This window comes from Chiloscyllium plagiosum, unplaced genomic scaffold (assembly GCF_037043375.1).
Source record: "Chiloscyllium plagiosum isolate Xiang-an unplaced genomic scaffold, Cpla_swu_hap1 HiC_scaffold_1, whole genome shotgun sequence".
Classification (NCBI taxonomy): Eukaryota; Metazoa; Chordata; class Chondrichthyes; order Orectolobiformes; family Hemiscylliidae; genus Chiloscyllium; species Chiloscyllium plagiosum.
Genome location: NW_028270139.1, coordinates 102293668 through 102318295, shown reverse-complemented (window position 1 = coordinate 102318295; position 24628 = coordinate 102293668). Strand labels below are relative to the sequence as shown.

The 24628-nt window shown below is 43.0% G+C and overlaps 1 protein-coding gene across 12 annotated transcripts in view; it reads left to right on the top strand.

The window, feature by feature from the left end:
* unc13bb (unc-13 homolog Bb (C. elegans)) overlaps nt 1–24628 on the top strand; it is a 640614-nt gene that overhangs the window by 366010 nt on the left and 249976 nt on the right. For 7 of the 12 annotated variants that reach the window (XM_087989458.1, XM_087989467.1, XM_087989462.1 and 4 more), the window contains 2 exons: nt 19903–19938; nt 20613–20835. In XM_087989458.1, the coding sequence (XP_087845584.1) occupies nt 19903–19938; nt 20613–20835 (259 nt within the window). The remainder of the gene's footprint in view (nt 1–19902; nt 19939–20612; nt 20836–24628) is intronic. The other 5 variants (XM_087989459.1, XM_087989470.1, XM_087989478.1 and 2 more) reach the window with 1 other exon arrangement.

Genomic DNA, 24628 nt, shown 5'->3' with positions numbered 1-24628 from the left:
TTAGCCCTGATATAATCCTTAATTGTCTAATGAGGACAATAAATTTCTAACTTGAGTTATGAAATGAATCAGTTACAAGCTGTGGGCTTGCATTGAGCAAGATATATGCTGCACCAGAAACAAACTTAAAACTTTGTGGCTCTCTGAGCTTTAGTGTGCTAAAGAAACTGCTGACTTATACATGGCTTGGCAAACTCCACGTGAGTAGGATTGTTGAAATCAAGTTTGTTACTTGGCTGCTCAGACTTAAACCTTTTAACCCATTACACATTTCAACATTAGGCTGTTGCGGTCAAATGTAACACCATCCTGAAACAAAAACAGGTCTATGAGTTGTACAGATTAGGGTCCTGTTATGTGAGAAGGATTATGATGCCATTTTAGTTGGAGCTTGAGTGGGATCACATCTAAAGTTTTCCATTCAGTCCAATTCAGACTGGAACTATTCTGCAGACAGAAGAGACTCTTCAAGGTAAGTGTGTATTTGCCTTTGCAAATTCAGAAAGAGCAATACTGTTCTCCACGTTCTGCATTCAAAGTTGTGGCCTTTTTTACTCCTCCCACAAGATTGTCTATGATTCACCAGCTCATTTGTGAGCCTTCACAAGGCCGTTCACCTGAATCCATTTGGCTGTTTGCTGGCCAGTTTGCGCTGTATCTTTTTTGGGTGCATTTTCAGTTGGCCTTAATGTTGCCTGTCTATAGGCTAATTCTAAAACTGTCCAATTAATATGGAATTACACAATCAAAAGTTCTTGTCAGTGTACAAGTAGTAGTAGTTTGGTATGGTGTTAAAACCATTATGAATTATTAAAAGATCAAAACTGGGAGCTAAACATTCAGGAATATATGACTTTTTGAAAAGACAGACAGGAAGGAAAGAGTGGTGAGATGGTTTTGATAATACAGGATAGCTTAGGTACGATAGTAAGAAACGATCTTCAATCAGAAGATGTAGAGTCCATATTGGTGGAGGTAAGAAATAACAAGGAGGAAGAAAATAGTGATAGGAGAAATCTGTAGCTCTCCGAAATGGAGTTGTGTGGGAGAACAGACAATAACCCAGTAGATGAAGGCATTAAAAAAGGTCTTATGTTAATCGTGTTGACCCTAATCTTGCACATTTGGAAAGTCAGATTCGCAGAGGTAGCTGCGAGAAAGAATTCAAAGAACATTTTTGGTATGGTTTCCTGGAACAGTATGTTGTGAATACAACTCCTGATCAGGCTATTTGAGATCTGGTGATGTGGAATGAGGCTGGTTTAAAAAGATTATCTCAGAGTTAGAGATCCCTGGGAAATAGTGACCAGGACATGGAAGACAAGCATTCAATTTGAAAGAAGAAACATAGATTATTAATATCTGTGGTGTATGGTTTATTTCTAGATCTACTTCTAGATTTCTTACAGTTATTGCACGTCAGTAGTATAAGGTTTTTATTTTGACTGATTTTTAGTTCTTTTATAGAAAAAGACATTCAGATAAGTACATGAATAAGAAATGTTTGGATGGACATGGGCTAAGCAGAGGTAAGTAGCACTAGTTTAGTTTGGAATTATGGTCAACATGGACGAGGTAGAACGAGGGGTCTGTTCCCATGCTGTATGACTCTATGAATGAGGGGAGAGCTAGCTGAAGTGCACTGGGGAAGGATCTAACAGTAAAGACAGTTGAGAAGCAACGGCAGATGTTTAAGAAAATAGTTAATGGTTTTGATAATACGGGATAATACAAGAATGGTATAATGAGACAAAAGGATTTTGTAAGGGGATAAAATAATCATGATTAACGAGGGAAGTTCGGGTTGCTTCAAATAGAAAGAAACAAAATTCTATGTGACAAGGATTAGTTGTAAGCCTGAGGCTTGGCAAAGTTTTTTGGCCAGCAAAGGATTAGCAAAAAATAATGTTTGAGAATACATTTACGAGTCATTTCAAAACTGAAATCAAAAGCTTCTTTAAATTTATAAAACAGAAGAGAGAATCAAAAGTGGCCATAGACCCCCTTAGTGAATGTGAGGACTGCATATGCTTGAGAGTCAGAATTGAAACGTATGACGTTGGAAAAGCACAGCAGGTCAGGCAGCATCTAAGGAACAGAAGAGTTGATGTTTTGGGCGGCACGGTGGCACAGTGGTTAGCACTGCTGCCTCACAGCGCCAGAGACCCGGGTTCAATTCCCGACTCAGGCGACTGACTGCGTGGAGTTTGCACGTTCTCCCCGTGTCTGCGTGGGTTTCCTCCGGGTGCTCCGGTTTCCTCCCACAATCCAAAAAATGTGCGGGTCAGGTGAATTGGCCATGCTAAATTGCCCGTAGTGTTAGGTTAAAGGGGTAAATGTAGGGGTATGGGTGGGTTGCGCTTCGGCGGGTCGGTGTGGACTTGTTGGGCCGAAGGGCCTGTTTCCACACTGTAAGTAATCTAATCTAATCTAATCTAATTATCTAATCTAATCTAATCTAATCTAATCTAATCTAATCAAAGTAATCTAATCTAATCTAATCTAAGTCCTTCATCAGGAATGTTGGGGGGGAGGGGGAACAAGGGGACTGAGAGACAAATAGGAGGATAAGTAGTTGAGGCTGGGGAGAAAGTAGCTGGGAAGCCAGTAGGTGGATTCAGGTGGGTAGGGGACGTGGTAATTGTGATAGGTCGGAGGGGAGGGTGGAGCGATTAGGTGGGAAGGAAGTTGGATAGGTGTCGAGTTGGCAGGTTGGATCTGGGATAAGTGGGGTAGGACAGGGAGATTTGGAAATGCTTTTTGTATTTGACTTCCCAAAACGCATCACCTTACACTTGTCCATATTAAACTCCATCTGTCATTCCTCTGTGCAGACTTTCTAACTGATGTATATCCTGCTGCACCTTTTGATAACTTTCCTCATTGTCTACAACACCATCAGTTTTTGTGTCATGTGAAAAGTTACTAATTAGACCCATCTACATTTTCATCTAAATCATTTTCTATATATTTGACAAGCAACAGATGTCCAAGCACAGATTGTTGTGGAACACCACTGGTCACAGCCCTCCAGTTAGAAAAAAACACTCCTCCACAATTACCCTCTGTCTTCCATGACCAAGCCAAGTTTGTATCCAACTTATCAACTCACCTTGCATCCCATGTGACCAAACCTTCTGGACCACTTTAACACAAGGCACCTTGTCAAATGCTTGAGTAAAGTCCACAGTCTACATCCACTGCCATACCCTCATCAATCATCTTCATCATTTTTTCAAAAACTTAATCCATTTGTGAGACAAGACTTCACTGCACAAAGCTATGCTGACTGTGCCTAATAACTCATTCCTGAAGAAGGGCTCATGCTCGAAACGTCGATTCTGCTGCTCCTTGAATGCTGCCTGACCTGCTGTGCTTTTCCAGCAACACATTTTCAGCTGTGCCTAATAAGTGCATTCTTTTCTAAATGCAAGTAAAACCTTTTCTTGAGAATCCTCTCCAATAATTCTTCTGCACTAATTTCTCTACAATAACGTAATGTTCACCAGCCTACAAAATCTTAGATTATCCCTGTTGCCCTTTTTTTTGGAAATATATTTATTAGCATTTTTTTTAACTTTACAAACATATAAAATTATTGAAAAAAACAATCAATCACAAATATCAGTATAATAAAAAGAAAAAAATTACAATACAACTACTATCTACTAACTACTAACCTACTCTATAATACAAAGCAAACCCTAACACTGTGCAAAGCAACACCACAAAAAAGAAAGAAAAGCAAAAAAAAAAATACAGAACAGCTGTGCTCGGCGCAAAGCTCCCAAACAAAGGAATGGGAGCATTGTTTACACACCCGTATTAACTCGGGAGACCCCCTCCAGGGCCCAGGGCTTGACAAATCTAATCATCCTGGTTAAACAAACGCCCGAATGAAGATAACCGATAAATCTATATCCAAATAACTCAAATAGAGCTACCATGTCTTATAAAAATTGTCTGTTGTGTGGTGCACCATGTTTGTGAAAAAGTCCAAGAGAATGTGCTCCATAATTAATTTCTGCCATCCCAGCAAGCCCGGCGGGTTTTCAGACACCCAATTCATCTGAATATTCTTCTGTGCACAGTGTGCAAGAATATTAAATAATTTCTTCCCATGCCCGTCTAAAGATGATAAATTCAGTAGACCTAAGAAGGGTGATATCCGGTCTACTTTGACTTCAGTCCTCAATACCCTCCCTAGCTCTCCCGCCTCAGTGCTCCAATAAACACGGAGCCTGTGGCATGTCCAGAAGGAATGGGTAAGAGTACCTACACTTATTTTACATTTGGGGCACACTGAAGATACCCCTTTTTTAAATTTCGCCAGACGGTCTGGTGCCAGATGAGCCCTGTGCAGAACTTTTAACTGCGTAGCGCATGTCCTGCTACAGATTGAGATCTTTCGTGTATTCTCCCATATGTTCTCCCATGTTTCAGAAGAGATCTCCACTCCCAGCTTTTGCTCCCAGGCCTCCCATAACCGGTTAATATCCTGCCAGGCCCTGCCACCCAGCAGGCGATAGAGGGCAGTAACTGAAAGGGTGCTTATGGAGCGTAGCAACAACTTCTCTGTATTGGGCTTATAGGGGCTTAGTGAGAAGCGTAGTCTTCTTCTGGATGAAATCCCTAACCTGAAAAAAAAACGGAAAAGGTGTCTGCTGGGCAATCCGTATTTGCGGCTCAGTTGCTCAAAAGACATCATAACCTCCCCCTCGAACAAGTCTCCCACACTAGAAACTCCTCCCGCTGCCCATAATTTGAACCATGAGTCCATCATCCCTGGTCAGAACCCTGGCATGACAACTATAGGTGTAAGTGGCGAAGTCTTGGATAAACAATCCTCACTCTGACGCATCGCCCTCCATGCCTTGACTGTACTAATGACAATGGGGTTCCGGCAGTGGTCCATAACTGTCGTCACCTTATCCATGAATAGTGGGTTAATAAGAGGGCATTTTGCTTGGGAGGCCTCAATATCCAGCCATATTGAGTTTGGATAGTTACCTACCCAATCGCAGACAAAGGACAGCAGGGAACTCAATTGATACCTTCTGATGTCTGGGAAATCAACTCCTCCCTCTCCTTGAGGCAACTGCAATTTAGTAAATTTGATGAGGGGCCGCCCACGATGCCAGACAAAGGAACCAAACCACCCCATAAGCTTCTGCAGCATTGACCTGGGAAACATTAAGGGGAGCATACACATGGGATAAAGCAAATAAGGAAGAACATTTATCGTAATGAAAGATATTCGGTCCAGCCATGAAATTGGAAGAGCCTTCCATCTCTGGAGATCTCGTCTAATATTGTCGAGCAAATGAGCAAAGTTAGTCCGAAATAACGGATCAAACTTGGGGGTAATAAAAATGCCTAGGTACCGGAACCCTGCCCGTGACCACTTAAAAGGGAACTTAGAGCCACCTTCAACTTCTGGCACATCCTTAAGGTTCCCCAAAGGCATAGCCTCTGATTTTGCAAAGTTAATCTTATATCCTGAAATAGCCCCAAATGAATTGATACATTGTATCAAATGGGGTATGGAGGATATCAGGTTCGATAAAAACAGAAGGACATAATCCGCATACAGTGTAATCTTGTGTGCCCTCGACCCCACATCCGGAGCGGTTATGTGGACGTTCTGAGGAATGGCCTCTGCCAGTGGCTGTATCACCAAAGTAAACAACAATGGTGAGAGTGGACAGCCTTGCGAACTACCCCTACCAGTTGTAAAATTCTCAGACTTCACCCCGTTGGTGATGACCGCGGCCAGAGGGTGGCGATATAAAACCTCCACCCACCTAGCAAAGACTCCACCCAACCCGAACTGTTCTAAGACATAAAAAAGATACGGCCATTCCACCTGGTCAAATGCTTTCTTTGCATTTAAGGGAACCACCACCCCTGAATCGATCGTTGCTGACAAACTTGGACCATATTCAGCAACCTTCTAATATTATTAGAGGACCTACGGCCCCTTATAAAGCCTGTCTGGTCCTCTTTAATAATATGGGGCAACACCCTTTCCAATCTCAGCACCAGGACCTTGGACAGAATCTTGAAGTCTGAATTTAATAGAGAGATGTGCCTTTATGAAGCACAATCCTCAGGAATCTTCCCCTTCTTAAGAATTAAGGAAATATTAGCTTCTCTCAAAGATGGTGGTAGGCGTTCATGCATATAGGAGTGATTGTACATCTCCAACATCGGCCCTGACAGAATCCCTATAAACTCCTTATAAAACTCACCCGGGAGACCATCAGGGCCAGGTGCTTTCCCACTCTGAAGTTGCCTAGCTGCCTCTGTATTTCCTGAACTGTCAAGAGGGCATTAAGGAAGAGGCCTGTTCCAATGTTATTCCTGGGAGGTCCAGGTTCTTAAAAAAGGTCTCCATTTTAGCACTCCTGTCTTCGCAACCTTTAGACCGATACAATTCAGAGTAAAAGCTCCGTAAAGCCTCATTAATCTTTTTAGCATCATATGTAAGGACCCTGGCGCTGTCTCTGATTGCAGTAATGGATTGGGGAGCATGCTTTTTCCTAGTCAGGTATGCTAAATACTTCCCTGACCTATTCCCATATTCGAACAGCCTTTGTCTAGCAAAAGCAAGTTCTTTCTTTGCGTTTTATGTCAGTATTGAATTCAAGGCAGCCCGAAGGGCTGTGATCCGCTGTAGCTTAGTCACCGAAGGCCACGCAAAATGTGCTGCCTCCGCGGCTTTCAACCATGCCTCAAGTCGACGCTGCTGTTCCTCCTTCTGTTGTTTCCGGCTAGTCGAATAGGAAATAGCTAATCCCCTAGCAAAGGCCTTCGCAGTCTCCCATAGCATGGAAGGACTACTAGCTGTACCTGAGTTGATAGTCAAGAATTCCTGAAACTCCTTCAAAAGGAATTCCACAAATTTGGAATCCTTAAGGAGAAAGTGGTCCAAACGCCAGTGCCGCAAACCTAGCCCTTCACTCTTGGCCTTAACCTCCAAATATACTGCCGCATGATCAGAGATAGCTATATTCCCAATTTTACAACCCATAATCGAATCCAGAAGGGCCAAGGGAGCCAGAAAGAAGTCAATCCTCGTGTGACATTTATGTGGGTTTGAAAAAAAAGGTGAAGTACTTGCCGGTAGGGTGAAGACATCTCCAAATATCCACCAGCCCCAACCCCAACCACCTGCTTGGCCTGTGAAGAAATAGTTGGGGGCCCACAAGGCATCCTGTCCACTGTCAGATCCAAAAGACAATTAAAATCCCCCCCCTATAATAATGTGCCGTGTTCCAAACGCACTCAATGAGAGAAAGCGCAAATCAAACATTTGAGAGGATGCACCGGAGGACAGTAGACGTTTAAAATGCCATATTCCTCCCCATGTGTCAGGGCTTTAAGTATCACAAACCCATCCCTGCTCATCTTTCACCTGCTCGAATAATGTGAATGGAATATTTTTCTGGATAAGTACCGCCACTCCCCTACTTTTAGTAGTAAAGGATGAAAAGAATACCTGATCATAACCCCCCTGTTGTAACTTCAGGTGTTCCCCATCATCAAGATGGGTTTCCTGCAACAAAGCAATATCAACCCTTTCCCTCTTAAGGCTAGAAAGCACTTTTTTCCTTTTAATAGGCGAATGACTTGCCTTAATATTCCAGGTGCACCATTTAATAAGACACTTAGCCATATCCCCTTTCAGACACCCTTGAACCCCTCGGAGGGAGAACCCTGCTTGCAAAGCGTTGAGCATGTAAATAAAGACTCATTGAATCGAGAAACTATATGTACAAAAACTACTCTATCATAACTATAAACAACTATTACTACCAAAAAAACTACAAAGAAAACCAACTATAGAACCTTGAATGGAAGGCTCTTCCCCCTGCCCATAGGGGACACTCACCCTACCCATCCCCTCCTTCACAGCTCCTTCAAACCTGGACTGTGCCCCAGCCTTAGGCCAGAAAAAAAACAAAGATATGATCCTTAAATCAAAAGACAAAGTCAGGATGAGCACTCCACCCATCCATGGCTTCATGTCACCCTACTTGTGACTAAAAGAGAAGCAGAACAAACAAAAAAAAAGGGGAGAGACAACAAAGAATATCCATAAAATTTCCCATCAGAAAATCCAGTTATTACAAAAAAGGAACAACTTATTCCAAAGTCTTTTCCCCCCTTTCCAAAAAGGAAATTATTAGGGGAAAAAGAAAGGAATAAAAAAAAGGAAGGGAAAACATGGGGAAAAATAGAAAAGAGAACAAACATTAACCATATTCTTCAGGCCAATCCATCTATTTTAAAGTGTTCACAAAGTTTTTAGCCTTATCCGCCAAGTCAAATGTATAAACTGAGTCCTCATAGCTGAAACGAAGTACTGCGGGGTATCTCATTGAGTAATGGATGCCCAAGTTCCTCAGCCTCTTTTTAACTTAATCGAAGGACTTCCTCTTTCGGATTATAGCTGCTGAAAAATCCTGGATAAACATGATTTTTGACCCCTTGTGCAGCAGTGCCTGTGGATCTTTTCTCAGGTATCTGGAAACATCGATGACTTTTTGCTTGTCCTTATATGAGTGGAAGTGCACTAGGTTGAAACTTTATTGCTGGAACAGCACAGCAGGTCAGGCAGCATCCAGGGAACAGGAGATTCGACGTTTCGGGCACAGGCCCTTCTTCAGGAATCCTGAAGAAGGGCCTGTGCCCGAAACGTCGAATCTCCTGTTCCCTGGATGCTGCCTGACCTGCTGTGCTGTTCCAGCAATAAAGTTTCAACTTTGATCTCCAGCATCTGCAGACCTCACTTTCTCCTCGAAGTGCACTAGGACCGAGCCGGGGCACTGCACTGTAACCTGTGCACTGTAACCCGATACACCCTTTCAATCTGAAGCCTGCTGGATTTGATGTGGAGGCCCAAAAACTTCGGCAGCCAACTTTCAAAGAAACTGATTAGCTGCTCACCTTCCTCGCCTTCAGGGAGCCCAACAATTCAGGGATTTATCCACCGACCTCGATTTTCAAGGTCGTCGATATGGTTTCGCAAGGCCCTCACCTCTCGCTCCAGCACCTGGATTCGACTGGATGAGTCCATTGCAGCTTCCGAGGCCTTCGTTCAACCCTCCACCTCCTCCAGCCTCTCCCGAGGCCCTGGATCTCCTGCTCGTGCTTCTACAGCATGGATGCAATAGGTTGCACCTGGGCACGAATCTTCCCACGGATCTTCTCAATCACAGCCGCAACTTTCAGGGTAAATCTCTCCATCGCCGCAGCCAATTCCTGTGAGTCTGTCAGGTACCCGGGGGGTTCAGGAGAGGCTGCTGCTGCTGCTGCTGCAGTCTTTGGTGTGGTAGGTACTGCATGGGAGTGTCCTCCCTGCTGCTGTTTGCTTGCTCCTTTTCCCTTTGGCATCCTTCCCCCTTTTCCCTTTGGCATCCTTCCCACTCCCAAATATTAACAAATATGTGTTCTGTAAGGTTTCTGTAATATTTCCACCACATAAGTTGGCCAGGGATGGCAAAAACACCGGTATGCCTTGGCTGTTAGGCAGAGCTGTCCACAGCAGTCCTACAGAATCGCCGCCATCTTGCCGAGTCCCTACTAACCTTCTTAAACGATGGAAAAACTTTAGTTCTTCTAAAATCTTCTTGGACCTCGCATGTGGCTCAAGAGAAAATAAAGATCTCTGTCAAGGCCCCTGCATTCTCCTCCCTTGTCTCCCTCTGTATCCTTGGATAGATCCTTTCAGGCCTTGGTGACTTACCTACCTTACTGTTTTTCAAGAATTCCAAAACCTACACCTTCTTAATATCAACATGCCCCAAAACATCAGCATACCCTGCCTTAATTTGATCATCCATGGCTTTCTCCTTTTGAATCCCAAAGTATAGTATTATTAAGGACCTCACCTCTGGCTCTATGCATAAATTCCCTACTTTGCCTTGAGTGGACCAACCTTTTCCCTCGTTACCTTCTTGGTCCTAATCTATGCATTGGGATCCACCTTCATACTGCTTGTGAAAGACATTTAATGGCCACTTTTAACCCTCATAATTCCTTGTTTAAGTTATTTCCTGTTTCCTTTATATTCATCAAGGATTGTTTGGTGCGTGGTCTGTGAAACATTCCGTGAGCTGGCTTCCTGTCTCTCCAATGTAGAGGAGACCACAACAAGAGAAACTGACACAGTTCATGTAAATGAAAATAATTTAGTCAGATGACAAATTGGCTCAACTTCAACTGCACAGCAGCTTTCTTAATTAGAGTTCCTACTGTACGGAAAATGATCATTCGGTTTTATCATGTCTGCACAGAGGATTTCAATGAATATCATGACTTGGGGACAGTCTCTTGCTTTTTCCCTGTAACATTATTTCATTTAAATAATCATCTGATGCCCTCTTGATTGCCTTGATTCTGGAGATGATTAGTAGAACTTAATTTTTATTTTGGTTTAGAGATTCAATTTAAATTTTTATGGGTATCACAACATAATAGGGGGACATGAAGAGTGGAGGTTAATGCATGAGTTGCAAAGACAGCTTTCAAGTCCCTCACTCAAAACAAAAGTTGGAATCTCACCATACCGATCAAACATTAATTGAGAATAGGTGTCATAATGTGGAAAACAGCACCTTCAAACTGGGTGATTAACTTAGTGTTTTTTTCAGGGGGTCAGTGTGGAGTACTGGAATGTGAGACCCTCCATGTGGCTATTGTATAAATCCTGACTGTAGTGATTAAACAATGCTCATCATCTCCCTTCAATTCACAGTTATTCTGGAAGTCGACATTTGTCAGAGCATCTAATTTTGAAGCATAGTGATGTTCGGGAGCAAATTATGCTTACTGATGACCATTTTGTGATCTGTGGAGCTGAATTATCTTCGGATCATTTGGAAGGCAGAGGGTGTGATAGCGAGGGGTTATAGGGAGTCACACCTAAGTTACAGGATAAAGATGGCTGCATGACCATCAGGAGAGGGAAAAGGAATAGCAGTCAGTTCAGACAGTCACAGTGGCTGTTCCCCCCAATAATCAGTATACCGCTTCGGTTGGGGAAGGTACCTACCGGAAAAAAACCCGAGGGCCAGGTCCCTGGCAAGGACCAATGCTCTGTGGCTTAGAAGGGAAAGGGGAGAATAGACCTTAGTGATAGGAGATTCAGTGGTGAGAGGGACAGATAGGATTCTGTAGTCGTAAATGAGACTCCCGGATGGTATGTTGCCTCCCAGGTGCCAGGGTCAGGGCTGTCTTGGATTAAGTCCACAGCATTCTTCAGGAGGAGGGGTGAGCAACCAGAAGTAATGGTACACATCGATGCTAATGACGTCACTAGGAAAAAGGATGAGGACCTGAAAAGTGAATATAGAGAGATAGGTTGGATGCTAAAAGACAGGATGAGCAGAGTAATAATCTCCAGATTGCTATCGGTGCCACAGGCTAGTGAGACTAGGAACAGAGGACGAGTGCTGATGAACAAGTGGCTGCAGAGCTGGCTTAGGAGGGTTGTCTTCAGATATGTGGATATTTGGGATACCTTCTGGGGAAGATGAGACCTGTACAAGGAAGATGGGTTGCACCTGAACTGGAGGGGTGCCAATGTCTTGGGCGGGAGGTTTGCTAGAGTTTTCCAGGAGGGTTTAAACTAGTTTGACAGGGGGATAGGAACTGAAGCTACAGATCAGAGATTGGGGTGGATTGGTGAACAGGCAAACACAGAGTACAGAGAGTCTGTGGGGAAGGATAGACCGTTGATAGGACAAAGTTACAGTCAGTGTGATGTGTTGAAGTGTGTCTATTTTAATGCAAAGTTAAAAATCAGACAACACCAAGTTATGGTCTAACGGTTTATTTGGAAGCACGATATTTGAAGTTGAAGTAAATCCTTTGTTTTTGGAGCGCTGTTCCTTCATCAGGTGATTGTCCTGATAAACCATCCGATGAAGGAGCAATGCTCCGAAAACTAGTGCTTCCAAATAAACCTGTTGGACTATAACCTGGTGTTGTCTGATTTTTAACTCCGTTGTTGCGTGATTTTTCACTTTGTACACCCCAGTCCAACAGCGACACCTCCAAATCATGTTTTAATGCAAGAATTGTCAGGAATAAGGGTGATGGACCTACAGCATGGATCAGTACTTGGAGCTACCATGTTGTGGCCATTACAGAGTCTTAGAAATCACTGGGGAAGGAATGGTTGTTGGATGTTGCGGGGTTTAGATGTTTCAAAAGGAATAGGGAGGGAAGTAAAAGAGGTTGGGCGGAGTGGCATTGCTAAACAGCTGCAGAAAGGGAAGTCATCGAGGAGAGTTTGTCTTTTGAGTCAATATGGGTGGAAGTCAGAAACAAGAAAGGAGGAGTCACTTTATTGGGAGTTTATTAGCAACAGAGACACTGAGGAGAAGATTGGGAGATAGATTTTGGAAAGGTGCAGAAGTAACAGTGTCGTTATTGTGGGTGACTTTAACTTCACTTATCTTGATTGGAACCTCCTTAGTTCAAATAGATTTGATGGAGCAGATTTTGTCAGTGTATCCTGGAAGGATTCCTGACTCAATATGTAGATAGGCCGACTAGACGGGAGGCCATATTGGATTTGGTGCTTAGCAACAAACCAGGTCAGGTGTCAGACCTCTCGGTGGTAGAGCATTTCGGTGACACTATAGTAATGGAAAGGGATAGTAGCATACAGTAAGGAAAAGCATTTAATTGGGGAAGGGGGAATTACAATGGTATTAGGCAGGAAATGTGGAATGTAAATTGGGAACAGGTGTTCTCAGGAAAATACACAACAGAAATGTGGAGGTTGTTTAGGGAGCACTTGCTACAAGTACCGGATAGGTTTGTCCCAGTGAGGCAGGGAAGGGATGGTAGGGTGAAGGAACCTTGGATAACAAGGGATGTGGAACATCGAGTCAAGAGGAAGAAAGAAGCTGTCTTAAAGTTGAAGAAGCAATGATCAGAGTGGCTCGAGAGGTTTACAAAGTAGCCAGGAAGGAACTGAAGAATGGATGTAGGAGAGCTAGAAGGGGGCATGAAAAAGCCTTGGTTTGTAGGATTAAGGAAAACCCCAAGACATTCTATACTTATGTGAGGAACAAGAGGATGGCCAGATTGAGGGTAGGACTGATCAGGGATAATGCAGGGAACTTGTGCCTGGAGTTGGAGGAGGTAAGGGAGGTCCTTAGTTAATCCTTTGTTTCAGTACTTATTAGTGAGAGAGACCTTGTCATTTGTGAGGACAGCATGATACAGACTGATGCGCTCAAAAGGTTAATGTTAAGAAGGAGGATGTGCTGGAAATTTTGAAAAACATAAGTATAGTTAAGTCCCCTGAGCCAGAAGGGTATATGCAAGGTTACTAAAGGAAGCGAAGGAAGAGATTGCTGCGCCTTTGGCGATGACCTTTGTGTTCTCACTGTCCACTGGAGTACTACCAGATGTTTGGACGGTGGCAAATGTTATTTCCTTGTTGATGAAAGGGAATAGGAAAAAACCCTGGGAACACAGACCAGTCAGTCTTACGTTGTTGGTGGGCACATTATTGGAGAGGATTCTGAAAGACAGCATTTATGAATATTTGGAAAAGCATGGTTAGCTTGGTTAGTCAGCATGGCTTTGTGAGGGGCAGGTCATACCTCATAAGACATTGTGAATTATTTGTGACAAAACACATTGATAAAGGTATAGCAGAGGATCAGATTAGATTAGATTACTTACAGTGTGGAAACAGGCCCTTCGGCCCAACAAGTCCACACTGACACGCTGAAGCACAACCCACCCAGACCCATTCCCCTACATTTACTCCTTCACCTAACACTACGGGCAATTTAGCATGGCCAATTCACCTAACCTGCACATTTTTGGATTGGGGGAGGAAACCGGAGCACCTGGAGACACAGGGAGAATGTGCAAACTCCACACACAGTCGCCTGAGGCGGGAATTGAACCCGGGTGTCTGGCGCTGTGAGGCAGCAGTGCTAACCACTGAGCCACCGTGCCGCCCACACGGATGTGGTGTATATGGATTTTAGCAAGGCATGTGATCAGGTTCCCCATGGATGACTCATTCAGAAAGTAAGGAAGCATTGGATAAAGGGAAATTTGGCTATCTGGATACAGAATTGCCTGGCCCACAGAAGACAAAGTTCGGTAGTAGATGGAAATTATTCAGCCTGGAGCTCGGTGACAGTGGTGTTCTGCAAAGATCTGTTCTGGGACCTCTGCTCTTTGTGATTTTTATAAATGACTTGGATGAGGAAGTAGAATGGTGGGTTAGTAAGTTTGCTGATGACACAAGGTTGGTGGAGTTGTGGATAGTGTGGAGCGCTGTTGTATTTTGCAACAGGACATTGACAGGATGCAGAACTAGTCTGAGAAGTGGCATGAGGTTCAACCTGGAAAAGTGTGAAGTGATACACTTTGGAAGGTCGAATTTGAATTCAGATTACAAGGTTAAAAGTAGGATTCTTGGCAGTGTGGAGGAACAGAGGGATCTTGGGGTCCACGTCCATAGATCCCTCAAAGTTGCCACCCAAGTTGATAGGGCTGTTGAGAAGGTGTATGGGTGTGGTGGCTTTTATTAGCAAGGGGATTGAGTTTAAGAGATATGATGTTATGCTGCAACTCTGTAAAGCCCTGGTTAGATCATGCTTGAATATTGTGTTCAGTTTTGGTGACCTCATTATCAGAAGGATGTGGAAGCTCTAGAGGGAGTGCAGAGGAGATTGACAAGGATGCTGCCTGGATTGGAGGGCATGGCTTATGAAGAAAGGTTGAGGGAGCTAGGCCTTTTCTCATTGGAGCAAAGGAGGATGAGAGGTGATTTGATAGAGGTGTGCAAGATGATGAGAGGAGCAGATAGCCAGAGACATTTTCCCAGGCCGGAAACGGCTATCACGACAAGGCGTAATTTTAGGTGATTGGAGGAAGGTTTGGGGAGATGTCAGAGGTCGGTTATTTACCTAGAGTGTTGGGTGCGTGAAATGTACTGCCAGCTGTGGTAGTAGGGTCAGATACATTAGGGACATTTAAGAGACTCTTGGATAGGCACATAGATGATAGTGAAAAGTTATGTAGGTTAGTTTGATCTTAGAAAAGGATAAAAGGTCAGCATAACATGGAGGGCCGAAGGGCCTGTACTGTGCTGTACTGTTCTATGTTCTAACAAGATTCGAAGGAAAAAGACATTTTTTATCACAACTTCAGCTTCCCAATTGGTCAAAGCATACACTCCAAAGGTCTGCAAGATGAACGGGTGTAGATTTGAAGTGATTTCACAGAACCACAGAACTGTTACAGCATAGAAGGAGGCCATTCAGTCCATCATGCCTGCACTTTAAATTTGCAACATTACCTAGTCCACTCATCTGCTTTTTCACCGTAAGTTACTAGGTGATTTCAAATTACAACTGACACTGCAATTAAGTTATACATATCCACACGAGTACTGTGTAGGCCAAACCAGCATCTTTTCTTTCTAAAAGGCCATTAATTCTTGTCCTATGCTGCTACTACTTTCTTTTTAATGACTTCCAACATTTTCCAAATGACAGATTTTAGGATGATTGCAGTTTTGTGCTTTTTGTCTCCCTTCTTGAAAAGGGCATCCGAGGAAAGGGGCTCCCACTCTCCACCCTATCTAATCTTTGATCATCCTGTATGCCCCTATCAAGTCACCTCTTATCCTTCTTCTCTGCAACGAAAACAGCCTCAAGTCCCTCAGCCTTTCCTCATAAGGCCTTCCCTCCATACCAGGCAACATCCTAGGAAATCTAGTCTGCACCCTTTCCGATGCTTCCACATCCTTCCTGTAATGTGTCGACCAGAACTGCACGCAAAACTCCAAGTGCAGCAATACCAGAGTTTTGTACAGCTGCAGTATGATGTAATCACTCCGAAACTGAATCCCTCTACCAATAAAAGCTAACACACTGTTTTCCTTCTCAACGACTTTCGAAGATTACAACCAATGTATCCATTATCTCTGCATCTTACTCTTCAGATTGCAGGTCATCTGATCCAGGGGGCTTGTCCGATTTTTGTTCCATTAGTTTTCCGAGAACTTTTCCCTGAGTAGTAATAATTGTTTGAAGTTCCTTCGAACACAAGGAGATAGTGTAAGGATATTGTTGTTGAGCTAGTAATCCAGTGACCCAGGTAATATTCAGTGGACTTGGATTCAAATTGCATTATGGCAGATGATGGAATTTGCAATCAGTAAAAATCTAGAATTAAAAGTTTAAAAATGACCATGAAACCATTATCAATTGCCCTAATTTTCATCTGGCTCATACATGTCCTTTACGGGCAGATATCTCCCTTCCTTACAATAAAAACAAAATTGCTGATGCTGGAGATCTGAAACAAAAACAGAAATTGCTGGCGAAACTCAGCATCTGACAGCATCTGTGGGAAGAAAATAGAGTTAAACATTTTGAGACCAGTGACTCTTCATCAGAACTGTTAGCAGCTCGGAAAAAGTGGTGAAAAAGTAATCATTGGCTCATTGTATGTTTTTTATTCCCCCAATTTAAGCATCTGCAAATGTATGAAATGCAGGCAAAGCAAGATCATTCCATCCTGATATCATCATTCAATCCATTTCATAATGCATCCTTGTGCTATATTTCCAAGCTGCTATAATGCAAAGTTGTGGAAGGATGGGGTGGGAAGGGGAGAGGTGATAGAAAAGGTAGAACCAGAGCCCAGAGAGAGAGAAATATGAAAGAGGTACGAAAGCATGAAGATATGGATAGCATACAGGACAGAAGAAAAGCCGAATAAGTGATAATAAGAGCTAAACATAGGAGAGAATAGGTGAGTTGTATTGAAAACCCGTATAATGTGATAGTAGGCCTAGGAATAGGTGAGAATAGGCAACTGTGCAAAAGGCAAACCATGTATGATTCTATGACTCTATGTCATAACAGGACCGGGTGTGGGGTGAATTCAAATCTTGGAAGGATGAAATCAGGCTGTAAAATTACTGAACTCAATGTTAAGTTGTAAGGGGCTGCAGGATCCTGAAGCAGAAAATGAGATATTGTTCTTTGAGCTTGCGCTGAGGCTCATGAGAACACTGCAGCAAACCTGCGACAGAAATGTTGGTATGGGAACATGTGTGTTGAAGTGGCAAGTAATTGGAAGCTCAAAGTGATTAGATTAGATTACTTACAGTGTGGAAACAGGCCTTTCGGCCCAACAAGTCCACACCGCCCCGCCGAAGCGCAACCCACCCATACCCCTACCCCTACATTTACCCCTTACCTAACACTATGGGCAATTTAGCATGGCCAATTCACCTGACCTGCATATCTTTTGGATTGTGGGAGGAAACCGGAGCACCCGGAGGAAACCCACACAGACACGGGGAGAATGTGCAAACTCCACACAGTCAGTCGCCTGAGGCGGGAATTGAACCCGGGTCTCTGACGCTGTGAGGCAGCAGTGCTAACCACTGTGCCACCGTGCCGCCCACAGAATGTGGATCTTCTGCAAAATGGTCACCCAGTCTGCATTTCGTCTTCCCATTGTAGTGGAGATCAACTGTGAACAGTGAATACAGTACACTAGATTGAATAGTGTACAGGCATGTCTGGGACCTTGTATGGTGAGGAAAGAGGATGTAAGTGAGCAGGTGTTGCACCTCCTGTGTTTTTACAGGAAGGTGGTATGAGGAGAAATGGAAGAGGAATGAACCAAAGTGTCCCAGCTGCAATGTATCTTGTGGAATGCTGTCTTTTCCCCAGCTTATCACAGTTCTGATGTATATTGATGTGGAGGTGTCGATGTTGAACTGAGGTGGACAAAGTTAAAAATCACACAACACCAGGTTATGGTCCAACAGGTTTGTTTGGAAGTACAAGCTTTCAAAGCGCTGCTCCTTCAGGGAGCTACCTATCGAAGGAGCAGTGCTCCAAAAGCTTGTACTTCGAATAAACCTGTTGGACTATAATCGGGTGTTGTGTGATTTTTAGTTCTGGTAGAGTCACTGGACTCAATGTTAACTTTGCCTTCTTCCACAGATGCTGTCAGACCCAACTTTCACCATCAATTTTTGTTTTTGCATCTTCATTACCTGGGATTAGAAGTGTCGCTATATGCAGCCTTTGAAGTTAGCATTATAGCAGTTTGGAAATATAGCACAAGGATGCATTATGAAATGGATTGAATGATGGAATGATCTTGCTTTGCCTGCATTTCATACATTTGCAGATGCTTAAATTGGGGGAGTAAAAAACATACAATGAGCCAATGATTACTGGTAAAGTAGAGTAGTCAAAGTTTAAAAGCCAACAAAAGATGACCAAAAGTAATAAAGAAGATAAAATAGCAAGTAATCTAAAACCAGTCTGGAAAGGCCTCTTTAAACGTATAGAAAGGAAGAAAGAGGACAGAGTTAATGTAGATCGCTTAGAACATGAGGCTGAGCAAATAATTATGGGGAAATCAGGGAATGGCAAAGGAGTTGAACAAATACTTGCATCAGTCTTCACAGGAGAGAACACTAGTAGCAAAAAAAACTACGTCATCAAGGACTACATTGGGTTGGAGGGAGCAAATAAACTGTCATGAGAGAATACATACTTGGAAATGAATGAGACTAAAGGCTGATAATTCCTCTAGACATGATGGGTTGCACCGAGGAAGTAAAGGAAGTAACTACAAAGATAGAGCCACTATTACTAATCTCCCAACAATCCTTCTATTCTGGAAAAGTTAAAGAAAATTGTAAAGCTTCCAGCGTTAGAATAACTTGACTCACAAAGAGAAATAAAAAACACTTAATAACAAATGGAGGTAAACAAAAACAGTAACTATTGGCCAGGTAGCATCTGTCATTGGCAAACTTTTAGGGTCCATTATAAAATTTGCCACAGAGATCTGTAACAGGCCAGAAGTCCTGCCCTTTATTAATTTCTGTCCTGTCAAATGTTAAATGAATGCAGGGCAATCAGAATCAGCCGGTTGCCTTTCTTAGCAACTTGGCTTTTGTCTGGGTAAGAAAACCTGCTATCTGTGCTTAAATTAACGAAAAGTTTTCTAACATCATCTTTTCAAATCATGTTTTGCTGATCTTTAAAACTATGTATGCCTTGATTCCCCTTTTGCTCCCTACTGGTTACAAGCTTTATAATCTTTTAAAACCTCTGTGTAATTGGTCATGCAACTAATGTTTTCAAGCATAACAAATGTAATTCTGAATGGCACTTCAGGATCTGCAGGATTCATGTGCAGTAAAACTGTATTTCTACAAATACAAGTTTATATTAGGTTTCTCCACCTCCAAGTCTCTGTTTAATAAATACCATGTGCAAACTGAAGGTTCTCCAACCAATACTTTCAACCAACCAGAAATGCCCTAAGAAATAGCTGAATGAAGTTTTTTTTGGTCTATACTGTGAGAATGTCTTGTAATTTGTGAGGAAATTTGAATGAAATACCATTTCTATAATTCTGTTGAGCAGAATATTGATGCAACAATTCTTTGTCACCTGAATATAAATTCTTATTAATCATATTGAACAATGTTTCTTAATGAAATTAAGAATATCGTTTTAGGTCAATTGTTGAACAACTTTGCTCTGGAATAATACAATAATCTAGTTTGTATTTAGTCAATACGCACACATACAAGAAACATCAAAATTTTTAAGTTGTTCTCTGATTTAAAGTACCTTGACATGGGAAGGAAGGAGAAGAGATACATGCTTGGATTATAACATTACTCTTAACAATTGCCAGGCTGTAGTGAAACAACTTTATTTTCAAATTGTTATGCTATTTTGCATCATTGTATTAGCAAGGAGATAAAACATTAAGATTTCTATCTAGAACAAAGACAGTTATACCCCTTGTTTTGCTGAAGTCTTCTTTTTCCCCTTCTTTGCCAACATTTGCATCCACCAGGCAATTGGAGTTATTTCGGATGGGGAGAGCAGCAAAGTATGTAATGATTTATTGCTCACAAGTACCTTGACTTCTACATTAGCATGCTCCAACTGGAGAGAACTGGAGTATTCATGCAAATAGGGGATACATACATCCCTCATTGTATGATTACATTTTTTCCTCATGTAGTTGCTATCAGCATAGCTTGCTTTCCTTCTCTGCCACGTGCGATGTGCAATCATTATATGTTTGTTTTCCTTTTATTGTATTTGAAGAATGACAAGAAAAATAATGTATGCATGAATTTTATCAAATAGAGCATGCATGAACCCTCTCAAAGCTACAGTTTTGCTTTGATATCTGCACATCATAGCATCAGAAAGAGTTGTAATTTGAAATTTAGATGAAATACCTGATTTCTGTGTAATTAAACAACTGACTGTAAGTGAAAATTAAAATGTTTTACCTCTTTGTTTTGATGTGCAGAGTATAGAATATTTAGTTTAAAACAGGTTTCTTCATTTAGTTTAATATTGCTTTAAAAATCCTGTAGGCTGAAAATGGTGCTTTGGTCTAAGGATATTTTCATGTTGTCTGTTGATTTGACTTGCCTTCTAAAGTAGACAAAATAGTTTATTTTTAAGTAAAACCTGAACGATTGCACCCCTATCTAACTGAACATGTCATAGATTATCGATGTGAATGTTTTCTTTTGTTTTTTATTTCAGCATTTGAAGATCCTGATAGTGCTGTTGATGATAGAGATAGTGATTATCGTAGCGAGACCAGTAACAGCATTCCACCACCCTACCATACCACTTCCCAACCCAATGCATCTGTACATCAGTTTCCAGTTACATCACGGCCACAGCTCCAAGAAGGTTCACGGGACTCGTATACTGATTCAGTTCACAGCTCTGAATTAGATTATCGTGACAAAAAAGGAATGAGGTACATAGTCCAGTTTGTGATATTTATTTTGTATCTTCACTTGTGTATAACATGCAGTTTAGCATTTGCTAATTATTCTACTTAAGTGATAAAAACATTTTCTTTTATTATTGTTTAAATGTATTCAAACTGCAATAATTTCCTCAGGTCCCAAATCATATTGAATACTCAAAAGAGCAAACCTTAGCCCCTAAGCATACTTCCATACTTGATACTCTGTGGGAAGTTAGGGAGTGATTGCTGGGCCTCTTGCTGAGATATTTGTATCATCATTAGTCACAGGTGAGGGGCCGGAAGACTGGAGTTTGGCTAACTTGGTGCCACTGTTTAAGAAGGGTGGTAAGGACAAGCCAGGGAAATATAGACCAGTGAGCCTGACATCGGTGGTGGGCAAGTTGTTGGAGGGAATCCAGAGGGACAGGATGTACATGTATTTGAAAAGGCAAGGACTGATTACGGATAGTCAACATGGCTTTGTGCATGGGAAATCATTTCTAACAAACGTGATGAATTTTTTGAAGAAGTAACAAAGAGAATTAATGAGGGCAGAGCGGTAGATGTGATCGATATGGACTTGAGTAAGGTGTTTGGCTAGGTTCCCCATGGGAGACTGGTTAACGAGGTTAGATGTCATGGAATACAAGGAGAACTAGCCATTTGGAATCAGGACTGGCTCAAAGGTAGAAGACAGAGAGTGGTGGTGGAGGGTTGTTTTTCAGACTGGAGGCCGATGACCAGTGGAGTGCCATAGGGATCGGTGCTGGGCCCACTACTTTTCGTCATTTATTTAAATGATTTGGATGTGAGCAGAAGAGTTACAGTTAGTAAGTTTGCAGATGACACCAAAATTGGAGGTGTAGTGGACAGCGAAGAGGGTTACCTCAGATTACAACAGGATCTTGGTCAGATGGCTGAGAAGTGGCAGATGGAGTTTAGTTTAGATAAATGCAAAGTGCTGCATTTTGGGAAAGTAAGTCTTAGCAGGATTTAAACACTTAATGGTAAGGTCCTAGGGTGTGTTGCTGAACAAAGAGACCTTGGAGTGCAGGTTCATAGCTCCTTGATAGTGGAGTCGCAGGTCGATAGGATAGTGAAGAAGGCGTTTGGTATGCTTCCCTTTATCAGTCGGAATATTGAGTACAGGAGATCGGAGGTCATGTTGCAGCTGTACAGGACATTTGTTAGACCACTGTTGGAATAATGCATGCAATTCTGGTCTCCTTCCTATGGAAAGATATTGTGAAACTTGTAAATCTTTTCTGAACCCTTTCAAGGATGTTGCCAGGGTTGGAGGACTTGAGCAGGGAGAGGCTAAAAAAGGCTGGGGCTGTTTTCCCTGGAGCGTCAGAGGCTGAGGGGTGACCTTATAGAGGTTTACAAAATTATGAGGGGCATGGATAGAGTAAATAGGCAAAGTCTTTTCCCTGGGGTCGGGGAGTCCAGAACTAGAGGGCATAGGTTTAGGGTGAGAGGGGAAATATATAAAAGAGACTTAAGGGGCAACTTTTTCACGCAGAGGGTGATATGTGTATGGAATGAGTTTCCAGAGGAAATGGTGGAGGCTGGTACAATTGCAACATTTAAGAGGCATTTGGATGGGTTTATGAATAGGAAAGGTTTGGAGGGATATTGGCCGTGTGCTGGCAGGTGGGACTAGTTTAGGTTGTGATATCTGGTCAGCATGGACAGGTTGGACCGAAGGGTCTGTTTCTGTGCTGTAAATCTCTGACTCCATAGAACACCATTGTGACTTAATATTCTGAACCTATCCCTCACCTCGGATTTCCATGCCCTTAGCAAGGTCATCACTTCTTCCATCCTGATCACATCCTGGATGGATGACTGACTCAGTCTCATACAGCTCGTTCAAGATATATTATGTTCAGTATTCAACAGTCTTCACTTGGCTGGATGTCTGGTTTGCGATGCCAAATGATGTGAACAGCATGAGTTCAATTTCCACACCAGCTGAGGTTGATTCTGTTTCTCAACCTCTCCCGTTGCCTGAGGTGTGGTGACCCTCAGGTTAAGTCACCAGCAGTCAAAATTGATCAGTGGTCGGGACAGGAGGGTGTGACTACAATAAGTCAAGGGATCCAGGCAGAAGTGCCAAAAGAGCCTCAGCCTTGAGCTTATCAAACAGTTTTGAGATTCTTGCTCCCTGTGTGGATGAGATTGGAGCCTAAATGGAGGATGAGCAAACTGACCTTAGCACTGTGGTATAGGAAGCCATTCAAGATGGGCGAGCAAAGTAAAATGTAGTTGTAATTATGGACAGTACAGACAGTGCAGGGAAAGAGACACTCTTCAGTGTGGTCAGGATTGAGAGTACTGTGTTGACTTGCGTGTGCACACATTCAGGATATCTTAACTGGACTGCAGAGGAACTTGGAGTAAAAGGTACAACAATGTAAGTAGAAAGTGGGAAGAAGTTTGCTGAGGGAATATGTGCAGCTGGGGGCTAAATGAGGAAGGATACCAAAAAGGTAATAATATTTGGATTACGACCTGAGCCATGAGCACATTAGCACAGGTCAACAAGATTACAGAGATAAGCTTGTTACTCAAAGATTGATGTGGGAGAAATGGGTTTGAATTCATTGGACATTGGCACCAGTACTGGAGAAGGAGGTACTGTTCTGATGGGGCGCACTCCACCTGCCTTAAGTGGGGAGGACATTCAGTTGCATGCAAAATTATGTAACACATTAAAGAGGGGAGGAGAGCTCAGCAGAAATTATAGCAGTTTCTAGAACAAGTAATAGGACAGTGAGTACAGAAATGGTCAGAAATTTAACATGAAGCACAGCAGATAAGGGAGTAGTCAACGCAGGACTGAGGACTGACACCTACCTAGACTATACCTCCTTCCACCCTCTCTCCTGTACAAATGCCATCCCTTATTCCCAACTCCTGTGCCTCCGCCGCACCTGTTCCCAGGATGACCAGTTCCACCTCAGAAAGTCCCAGATGGCTTCCTCCTTCCACGATAGCAACTTCCCTTCTCATGTGGTTGACGATGCCCTCCAGCATATCTCCTCCACTTCATGGACCACCGCCCTTGAACTCCATCCCTCCCAGCGCAACAAGGACAGAACCCCCCCCTGATTCTCACCTTCCATCCCACCAACTTCCACATACAACACATCATCCTCTGCCAGTTCCGCCACCTCCAAATGGACCCCACCACCAGAGATATATTTTCCTCCCCACCCCTATCAGTATATCTACTGTATCCATTGCACCCGGTAAGGTCTCTTCTACATCAGTGAGACAGGACGCCTTCTTGCGGATCGTTTCAGAGAACATCTCTGGGGCACCCGCACCCACCAACCCCATCGCTCCATGGCTGAACACTTCAACTCCCCCTCCTAATCCATCAAGGACTTGCAGGTCCTGGGCCTGCTCCATCGCCAAACCATTATCACCTAAATCCTGGAGGAGGAGGGCCTTAATTCCACCTTGGGACGCTGCAACCACACAGGATAAATGTGTATTTCGGCAGGTTCCTCATTTCCCCTCCCCCAGCATTATCCCAGTCCCAAGTCTCAGCACCGCCCTCCGGACCAATCCATCACTACCCGCTTTGACCTATCACCTTCTCCCTCATCTTCATCCACCTATTGCTTTCCTAGCGACCACTCCCCAACCCCACCCCACACCCCTCCCATTTATCTCTCAACTCCGACCCACAAGCCACATTCCTGATGAAGGGCTTATGCCCAAAACGTTGATTATCCTGCTTCTCGGATGCTGCCTGACTGGCTGTGCTTTTCCAACACCACACTCTCGA